Source organism: Aotus nancymaae, unplaced genomic scaffold, assembly GCF_030222135.1.
Source record: "Aotus nancymaae isolate 86718 unplaced genomic scaffold, 86718_ANA_hifiasm-v0.15.2.pri h1tg000111l, whole genome shotgun sequence".
Classification (NCBI taxonomy): Eukaryota; Metazoa; Chordata; class Mammalia; order Primates; family Aotidae; genus Aotus; species Aotus nancymaae.
Window position 1 is genome coordinate 1,350,441 of NW_026988526.1, and position 10,773 is coordinate 1,361,213.

General features: G+C 51.2%; 1 protein-coding gene across 4 annotated transcripts in view; it reads right to left on the reverse strand.

Moving 5' to 3' along the window:
- CSF2RA (colony stimulating factor 2 receptor subunit alpha) overlaps window positions 1-9,165 on the reverse strand; it is a 30,999-nt gene extending 21,834 nt beyond the window's left edge. The window contains exons 1-3 of one of the 4 annotated variants that reach the window (XM_064370936.1): window positions 8,781-9,165; window positions 2,982-3,048; window positions 1,690-1,810 (exon numbers count right to left, since the gene is read on the reverse strand). In XM_064370936.1, coding sequence (XP_064227006.1) covers window positions 1,690-1,795 — 106 coding nt within the window. In that variant the 5' untranslated portion in view covers window positions 1,796-1,810; window positions 2,982-3,048; window positions 8,781-9,165. Of the gene's footprint in view, window positions 1-1,689; window positions 1,814-2,981; window positions 3,049-8,780 lie in introns of all 4 variants that reach the window. The other 3 variants (XM_064370935.1, XM_064370937.1, XM_064370938.1) reach the window with 3 other exon arrangements.
- Between the last annotated feature and the right edge of the window lie 1,608 nt (window positions 9,166-10,773).

Here is a 10,773-nt window from a genome sequence, read left to right on the forward strand (position 1 = left end):
TTTTTTCTTTGAGTCAGAGTCTCACTCTTGTCGCCCAGGCTGGAGTGCAATGTCACAATCTCGGCTAACTGCCTCAGCCTCCCGAGTAGCTGGGACTTCAGGCGCCCGCCACCAAGCCCGGCTAATGTTTTGTATTTTCAGTAGAGACAGGCTTTCTCCATGTTGGTCAGGCTGGTCTCAAACTCCCGACCTCAGGTGATCCTCCCGCCTCGGCCTCCCAAAGTGCTGGGAGCGCCCGGCTCATGTCATTATACTTCTGTTCAAACCCATGGAATACACAATGAGAACTCTCTTGTAAACTGAACCGTCTCTGTGGCTCCTGCTGACGTGTGTGTAAGAGAAAAGACTGTATATTAACCCTTTGTAATTTCTGCACGTGGTGGAAACCACCCGGCCCCCCTGACATTCCTGCTCCAAACCTTCTTTCTCAAAGATTCCGTATTGCTGGGCGCGGTGGCTCACGCCTGTCATCCCAGCCCTTTAGGAGGCCGAGGCAGGTGAATCATGAGGTCAGGAGTTCGAGACCAGCCTGAGCCTCCGGAGTAGCTGGGATTACAGACCGAGGCAGGTGGATCACCTGGTTCGAGACCAGCCTGGGCAACATGGTGAAACCCCGTCTCTACTAAAAATTCAAAAATTAGCCTGGGGTGGTGGTGGGCACCTGTAATCCCAACTACTCAAAAGGCTGAGGCAGGAGAATCGCTTGAACCCGGGAAGTGGAGGTTGCAGTGAGCCAAGATCACGCTACTGCACTCCAGCCTGGGCAACAGAGCAGGCACATGTAATCCCAGATACTCACGAGGCTGAGGCAGGAGAATTGCTTGAACCCGGGAGGCGGAGGTTGCAGCGAGCTAAGATCGCACCACTGCACTCCAGCCTGGGTGACAGAGCGAAACTCAGTTTGCGTTGACTCAAACCTGCAATCCCAGCACTTTGGGAGGCCGAGAGGCAGGCGGATCACTGAGGTCAGGAGTTTGAGACCAGACTGGCCAACAAGATGAAACCCCATCCCTACTAAAAATACAAAAATAAAATAAAAAAAAAAGCCAGGCATGGTAGAGGGCGCTTGTAATCCCAGCTACTCTGGAGGGTGAGGAAGGAGACTCTCTTTATTTTTTTAATTGCATTTTAGGTTTTGGGGTGCATGTGAAGAACATGCAGGATTGTTGCATAGGTGCATACGTGGCAGTGTGATTTGCTGCCTTCCTCCCCTTCACCTATATGTGCCATTTCTCCCCATGCTATCTCTCCCCAACTCCCCACCTCCCTCTGTCCCTCCCCTATTTCCCCCTGACACACCCCAGTGTGTGATGCTCCCCTCCCTGTGTCCATGTGTTCTCATTGTTCAACACCCGCCTATGAGTGAGAACCGGGAGGCGGAGGTTGCAGGGAGCTGAGGTCACACCACAGCACTCCATGCTGGGTGACAGAGAGAGACTCCGTCTAAAAAAAAAAAAAAACAAATTGAAAAAAAAGAAAGAATAAAATAAAAAAAGAAAAAGAAAAAGAAAAAAAAACCCAAACAAGATTGTGTCTCTCAGAGCATTCCTCTCTAAGAGGAACCTCGCTGGCTGCAAAAGGGAAGTAAAAACGGACAGACCCTCTTCCCCTCCGCCCACTGCCCACGGCGACCGCCTGACGTGGACATGTGGCTGGCTTCCTCGTCTGGATGGCTGCATTCAGCTGTACCTGCCTCTGGGTCTTGAAACTGTTTCTCAGCCCTGGGCAGGCTCTCCTGAGGCACCCAGGCGGGTGGATCACGAGGTAAGAAGATCGAGACCATCCTGGCCAACATGGTGAAACCCCGTCTCTACTAAAAATACAAAAATTAGCCGGGCGTGGTGGTGGGCGCCTGTAATCCCAGCTACTCAGGAGGCTGAGGCAGGAGAATCGCTTGAACCCGGGAGGGAGAGTTTGCAGTGAGCTGAGATCGCGCCACTGCACTCCAGCCTGGGCCACAGAGTGAGAGTTCGTCTCATAAAATAGGTAAAAAATAAATAAATATAATTAGTAAAAAAAAATGTTTGTATTTTTAGTAGAGACGGGGTTTCACCATGTTGGTCAGGCTGGTCTTGAACTCCCGGACCTCAGGTGATCCAGCCGCCTCGGCCTCTGAAGGAGCTGGGATTACACACGTGCGCCAGCACGCCTGGCTAATTTTATATTTTTACTGGAGATGGGGTTTCTTCATGTTGCCCGGGCTGGTCTTGAACTCCCGACCTCAGGTGATTCACCTGCCTCGGCCTCCCAAAGTGCTGGAATTACAGGCATGAGCCACCTCCCCCGGCCACCGTTTGGGTCTTTATACACAGCTTCAAGCCTCTCCTCTGCCTGGAGACCCTTGTCAGGCTGCCTTGGGGGGATGCATGCCGTCTCAGAGGGAACGTGAGAGGCTACATCTGTCATAAGGCAGACGGCTCTCCATTCAGACTCCTCTGCCCTGAGCGCCCAGTTCCATCCTTCCGGTTCATCATTAGGGAGCAAAACATTTCAGTTCTTTATTTTTATTTTATTTTATTTTATTATTTATTTATTTATTTTTGAGACGGAGTTTCGCTCTCGTTACCCAGGCTGGAGTGCAATGGCGCGATCTCGGCTCACCGCAACCTCCGCCTCCTGGGTTCAGGCGATTCTCCTGCCTCAGCCTCCTGAGTAGCTGGGATTACAGGTGCGCGCCACCGTGCCCAGCTAATTTTTTGTATTTTTGGTAGACACGGGGTTTCGCCATGTTGACCAGGATGGTCTCGATCTCTTGACCTCGTGATCCACCCGCCTCGGCCTTATTTTATTTTTTTTAAAGACAGGGTTTCACCATATTGGCCAGGTTGGTCTCGAACTCCTGACCTCAGATGATCCACTCGCCTCAGGCTACCAAAGTGCTGGCATTACAGGCGTGAACCACTGCGCCCGGCACACTTCAGTTCTTTAGACTTAAGAACAATAAATCCCCCATCACAGACAGCCCAAAGGAGGCAACGTACCGCGTTCTAGGGAAGCATCTCCACCCCTCCACTCCGCGTTCTGTCTTCACGGGTTTCCTGCCATGAACTGAGAAAGGAAAATAAATCTCAGGACCCTGAAATCACGAAGCCGAGGTCAAGGTCATGCTGGAAGCCGTGTCGGGCAAACCTGCCTCTCATTTTATTCATAAACAAAAAAATACTACAGAGATTTTAAAAACTGCATCCCCGGGCTGGGTGCGGTGGCTCACTCCTGTCATCCCAGCACTTTGGGAGGCTGAGGCGGGCAGATCGCTTGAGTCCAGGAGTTCGAGACCAGCCTGGCCCACATGTGGAAACCCTGTCTCTACTAAAATTACAAAAAATTATAACTGGGCATGGTGGCCCATGCCTGTAATCCCAGCTACTAGGGAGGTTGAGGCAGGAGAATCGCTTGAACCCGGGAGGCGGAGGTTGCGGTGAGCTGAGATCTTGCTTCTGCACTCTAGCCTGGGTGACAGAGTGACACTCTGTCCCCCTCCCAAAAATAATAGTGATAATAAATAAATAAATATAAATATATACATTTTATTGGGCCTGGAGGTCAGGAGTTGGAGACCAGCCTGGCCAACATGGAGAAACCCCGTCTTTACTAAAAATACAAAAATTAGCCGGGCATGGTGGTGGGCACCTGTAATCCCAGCTACTCGGGAGGCTGAGGCAGGAGAATCACTTGAACCCAGGAGGTGGAGTTTCCAGTGAGCCGAGATCACACCACTGCACTCCAGCCTTGGCAACAGAGCGAGACTCCATCTCAAAAAAATAAATAAAATAAATAAAAATAAAAATACAAAAATTAGCTGGGCATGGTGGCGGGCGCCTGTAATCCCAGCTACTCGGGAGACTGAGGCAGGAGAATCACTTGAACCCGGGAGGCGGAGGCTGCAGAGAGCCGAGATCGCGCCACTGCACTCCAGCCTGGGTGACAGAGCGAGACTCCATTTCAAATAATAATAATAATAAATAATAATAATAAAATGTCTGAGCATCTCTGGCATCTGTCCTGGGTATTCCCTGAGGCTGTGCCACACCCAGACACCCGTAACCTTGGCAAAATAATCTTTCCAAAGGGACTGAGGCCTGACTCAGATAGGTCTTCCTGGTCTGCAACACGTGTTCTTCCAACAGAAAATTTTGCAACGGTTTTGGGTTCTGTAGGCACCACCTATATTTTCTCTTCTTCTTTTCACGTTCACAGACTGGGTTCTCTTTCCGCTTTCCACTGATTTCGGCTGATTCTGAAATAGAAGCCTCTGAGCTTCCTCCTCTGATTTAAACCAAGGATGATGGCGAGTGAGGAAAATGAAAATATTTCACCCCAAAACAGGGCTCCGTGCTATAAGGAGCATTTTGAATTAAAAACCCTTTGATATTACCAAGCTCTGGAAAACATTTCCTCTGATTTCAATAACAATAAAACTGACCTGCCCAGGAAAACAATCGTTTTTTTTGTTTTGTTTTGTTTTTGTTATTATGTTTCTCCGCTGGTCATCTCATTATCTGTTGCAGAAAAGAAGAGGAAGATTTTATTTTATTTTTTCTTTTTGAGACAGAGTCTCGCTCTGTCGCCCAGGCTGGAGTGCAGTTGCACAATCTCGGCTCCCTGCAACCTCCGCCTCCCGGGTTCAAGCGATTCTCCTGCCTCAGCCTCCCGAGTAGCTGGGATTACAGGCGCCCACCACCACGCCTGGCTAATTTTTGTATTTTTAGTAGAGACGGGTTTCCCCATGTTGGTCAGGCTGGTCTCAAACTCCCGACCTCAGGTGACCCGCCTGCCTCAGCCTCCCGAGTAGCCGGGTTTATAGGTATCCACCATGCCCGGCTAATTTTGGTATTTTGCATTTTTAGTACATTGGTCAGGCTGGTCTCGAACTCCTGACCTCAAGCGATCCACCAGCCTCAACGTCCCAAAGTGCTGGGATTACAGGCGTGAGCCACTGCGCCTGGCGTACTGAGATATTACCACACCTGAACAGACCATTTTACAGGGAAAAAGCCAAAATATCATTTACCATGACCCGTCCTGAGAACACGTGCCAAGGTGATCGGGAGGCAGCTTGGTTTTGTACATTTTAGGGGGGCATGGGATATCAGCCAAATACATTTAAGACACGCCTGTCATCCCAGCACTTTGGGAGGCCGAGGTGAGCGGATCACCTGAGGTCAGGAGTTCGAGACCAGTCTGCCCAAAATGGAGAAACTGTGTCTCTATTAAAAGCATAAAATTAGCCAGACCTGGTGGTGCATGCCTGTTATCCCAGCTACTCGGGAGGCTGAGGTGGGAGAATCGCTTGAACCCGGGAGGCGGAGGTCGCAGTGAGCCAAGATCATGCCATTGCCCTCCAGCCTGGGTGACAGAGCAAAACTCTATCACAAAATTTCCTTTTTAAATAAAAAAATAAAGTAAAATACATTGGTTTGGTCCAGAAAGGTGAGACAACTCAAAGTGCGGTCTTCCAGGCTATAAATGAATTTGAACATTTTCTGGTTGACAATTGGTTGACTTTGTCTAAAATCCTGGAATTGGCCGGGTTCAGTGGCTCATGCCTGTAATCCCAGCACTTTGGAGATCGAGGCAGGCACATCACCTGAGGTTGTGAGTTCAAGACCAGCCTGACCAGCATGGTGAAAGCCCGTGTTAAAAAAAAAAAACGAGTTTTTTTTTTTTTTTTTTTTTTGAGACGGAGTCTTGCTCTGTCACCAGGCTGGAGTGCAATGGCGCAATCTCGGCTCACTGCAACCTCCGCCTCCTGGATTCAAGCAATTCTTCCGCCTCAGCCTCCCGAGTAGCTGGGACCACAGGCACGTGCCACCATGCCCGGCTAGTTTTTGTATTTTTAGTAGAGACGAGGTTTCACCATGTTGGCCAGGCTGGTCTTGATCTCTTGACCTCGTGATCCGCCCAACTTGGCCTCCCAAAGTGCTAGGATTACAGGCGTGAGCCACCGCGCCCGGCCATCACCTGAGGTTGGGAGTTCAAGACCAGCCTGCCCAACATGGAGAAAACCCGTCTTAAAAAAATCAGAGGCTGGGTGTGGTGGCTCACGCCTGTAATCTCAGCACCTTGGGTGGCTGAGGTGGGTGGATCACTTGAAGTCAGGAGTTCAAGACCAGCCTGGTAAACATGGTGAAACCCCGTCTTTATTAAAAGTACAAAATTAGAGGCCTGGCACGGTGTCTCACGCCTGTAACCCTAGCACTTTGGGAGGCCAGGGCGGGTGGATTCCCTGAGCTGAGGAGTTCGAGGCCAGCCTGGGTGACAGAGGTGGTGGGTGCCTGTAATCTCAGCTACTTGGGAGACTGAGGCAGGAGAATCGCTTGAACCCAGGAGGCAGAGGTTGCGGTGAGCCGAGATCGCGCCATTGCACTCCAGCCTGGGTAACAAGAGTAAAATCTGACTCAGCACACCCAGAAAACACCCAACAAGCTGTGGAAATCCAGATTCTTACTACTCCCATCTGGGTGGTATCATATTGGCATTACAGGTGTGTGCCACCGTGCCCAGCCTGAAATGTTTTTGAGATGGAGTCTTGCTGTCACCCAGGCTGGAGGGCAATGGCGTGATCTCAGCTCACTGCAACCTCCGCCTCCCGGGTTCAAGTGATTCTCCTGCCTCAGCCTCTCAAGTAGCTGGGACCACAGGCACCCGTCACCACCCCTGGCTAATTTCTGTATTTTCAGTAGAGACAGAATTTTACTATGTTGGCCAGGCTGGTCTCGAACTCCTGACCTCAGGTGATCTGCCCGCCTCGGACTCCCCAAGTGCTGGGATTACACCACACCAGGTTTAGGGGACTCCATGTTGAAAGCGGGCTGGGAAAAATGAGGCTGGTGCCAGGGTGTTTGAGCAGATGAATGCTGTTTCCGAAACAGACCCAGAACTGAACAGACACAGCAACCTCCTGGTGTCTTGAGGTCTTCAGAATAAAAGACTTCCTAGTTTAAGAATACATTTTGTGGCCGGGCGCGGTGGCTCACGCCTGTAATCCCAGCACTTTGGGAGGCCGAGGCGGGTGGATCACGAGGTCAAGAGATCGAGACCATCCTGGTCAACATGGTGAAACCCCGTCTCTACTAAAAATACAAAAATTAGCTGGGCATGGTGGCGCGTGCCTGTAATCCCAGCTACTCAGGAGGCTGAGGCGTGAGAATTGCCTGGACCCAGGAGGCGGAGGTTGCGGTGAGCCGAGATCACGCCATTGCACTCCAGCCTGGGTAACAAGAGCGAGACTCCGTCTCAAAAAAAAAAGAATACATTTTGTGCCGGGCGCAGTGGCTCACGCCTGTCATCCCAGCACTTTGGGAGGCTGAGGCAGGTGGATCATGAGGAGTTTGAGGCAGGTGGATCATGAGGAGTTTGAGACCAGCCTGACCAACATGATGAAACCCCGTCTCTACTAAAAACACAAAAATTAGCCGGGCGTGGTGGCGGGCACCTGTAATCCCAGCTACTCAGGAGGCTGAGGCAGGAGAATCGCTTAAACCTAGGAGGCGGAGGTTGCAGGGAGCCGAGATCGCGCCATTGCACTCCAGCCTGGGCGACAGAGTGAGACTCCATCTCAAACAATAATAATAATAATAAATAATAAAATAATACGTTTTGCTTTAAAGATGCAAATACTGGCCCAGGTGCAGTGGCTCACACCTGTAATACCAGCACTTTGGGAGGCCGAGGCAGGAAGAGAGCTCAAGCCCAGGAGTTCAAGACCAGTCTGGGAAACACAGTGAGACTCCTGCCCCTACAAAAGTACAAATATTCGCACCACTGCCCTCCGACCTGGCTGACAGAACGAGACTGTCTAAAAAATAATAAAAGATCGGCCGGGCGTGGTGGCTCATGCCTGTCATCTCAGCAGTTTGGGAGGCCGAGGCAGGTGGATTATCTGAGGTCAGGAGTTCAAGACCAGCCTGGCAAAACACAGTGATTAATCGTTTATCACTTGAAGAGGAGCACATCTCCCCGTGATTTCTTTTTAATCATCTTTTTTTGAGGCGGAGTTTCGCTCTTGTTACTCAGGTAACCACAATCTCCACCTCCTGGGTTCAAGCCATTCTCCTGCCTCAGCCTCCCGAGTAGCTGGGACTGCAGGGGCCCACCACCACGCCCAGCTAATTTTTGTATTTTTAGTAGAGACGGGGTTTCGTCATGTTGGCCAGGCTGGTCTTGAACTCCCGACCTCATGATCCTCCCCACCTCAGCCTCCCAAAGTGCTGGGATGACAGGTGTGAGTCTCCACGGCTGGCCCCTTCAACTTATTAATAATCTTGCCTCCCGAGTAGCTGAGATTACCGGCACCTGGCAACACGTCCGGCTAATTATCGTACTGTTAGCAGAGACGGGGTTTCACCGTGTTGGCCGGGCTGGTGTCGAACTCCCGACGTCATGATCCTCCCCACCTCAGCCTCCCAAAGTGCTGGGATGACAGGCGACAGTGACCACACCCGGATTCCCTTTGGCGCAAACAGCTATGAATTCACCGGAGAACACCGAGCCAGACACTCCACCCAACTCCCTGCAGCTTAGCAATGTCTAGCCAATCATTCATCCGTTGTTTTTTTTTTAACCCGCTTATAACGAAGGCAGAATACAGTTTATAGCGGACTCGATCCCTGGGGCTGACTCTGCAGGGCAGCTGTGCTGACTTTTGCTCGAGCCAACGCAAGTTTCAAATCTGATTTTGTGTTTCTGTCTCTTTGTTTTAGATCGACAGGCAGAGGCAGAAACATGTCCCTGGTGGCTCCCTATGTGGAAAGACGAGGACATTAAAGAACGCGGCTTACCCCGCGGCCCCCGCTTCCCCGCCTTGCTCTGCTCCTCTTCTCGGGGGGACTCCGGCCCGGGCGCCTCCTTTCACGGCTCCTCGCTCTCCTGATGTCCTCGCCGCCTCCCGCCTCGGCTTCCTCATTTCACCGCATTGGGAAACGTCTAATTGTGACTCAGGTCATTGGCTCTTGACCTCCGCTCCAAAGAGCGGCTTGTTGGTCAGCTCAAGTGTGAGCGTTACACACACCTGCAGACACAGACACGCGCCGGCAAACACAGCTGCACACACATGCGGGCACACACACTCCTGCGCACACACCTGCATACATATCTGTACACACACCTGCACACAGACACACGGCGGCAAACACGACTGCACACACATGTGGGCACACAGACTCCTGCGCACCCACCTGCATACATATCTCTACACACACCTGCACACACACTCCTGCACACACACCTGAATACATCTGTACACGCAACTGCACACAGACACACCTGCACACACACCTGCATACATATCTCTACACACACCTGCATACATCTGTACACACAGCAGCACACAGACACACCTGCACACACACTCCTGTGCACACACCTGCATACATCTGTACACACACCTGCACACATACTCTGGCACATACTTATGCACACAGACCCTTGCACAGGCACACCTGTACACACACACTCCTGCGCACACACCTGCATACATATCTGTACACACCTGCACACACACTCCTGTGCACACACCTGCATATATCTGTACACACACCTGCACACACACTCCTGTGCACACACCTGCATACATCTGTACACGCACCTGCACACATACTCTGGCACATACTTATGCACACAGACCCTTGCACACGCACACCTGTACACACAGACTCCTGCGCACCCACCTGCATACATATCTCTACACACACCTGCACACACACTCCTGCGCACACACCTGAATACATCTGTACACGCAACTGCACACAGACACACCTGCACACACACCTGCATACATATCTCTACACACACCTGCATACATCTGTACACACAGCAGCACACAGACACACCTGCACACACACTCCTGTGCACACACCTGCATACATCTGTACACACACCTGCACACATACTCTGGCACATACTTATGCACACAGACCCTTGCACACGCACACCTGTACACACACACTCCTGCGCACACACCTGCATACATATCTCTACACACACCTGCACACACACTCCTGTGCACACACCTGAATACATCTGTACACGCACCTGCACACATACTCTGGCACATACGTATGCACACAGACCCTTGCACGCACACACCTGTACACACACACTCCTGCACACACACCTGCATACATATCTGTACACACAGCTGCACACAGACACACCTGCACACACACCTGAATACATATCTGTACACACACCTGCACATACAGCCTCCTGCACACACAGCTGCACACACATCTGCACATAAAAACACGTGCACACACGTGCACACATCTCCACATGCCCAAACACACTATACGTGCACATCTGCCTACACACCTATACACACACCTGCACAGAAATCTGTACACACACAAAAATAGAGATGCCTTTTGTGCTGTCTACAAAGTCCTAAGAAGAACCAAGCAGGTCAGGCTCAGTGGCTCCCTAAAAAAACAATAATACAAAACCTAGCCGGGAGCGGTGGCTGGTGCCTGTCATCCCAGCCACTCGGGAGGCTGAGGCAGGAGAATCCCTTGAACCCGGGAGACGGAGGTCGCAGCGAGCTGAGATCACGTCCGTGCACTCCAGCCCAGGCAAGAGCGAAACTCTCTCTCTCAAAAAAGAGAACGAAGCACAGCGGAGATGTCTGACCACAGGGCTTCATGCAACAGAAAATTTTTCTATTTTTAGTAGAGATAGGGTTTCTCCATGTTTGCCGGGCTGCTCTCGAACTCCCAATCTCAGGTGATCCACCCACCTCCGCCTCCCAAAGTGCTAAAATTACATCTGTGAGCCTCT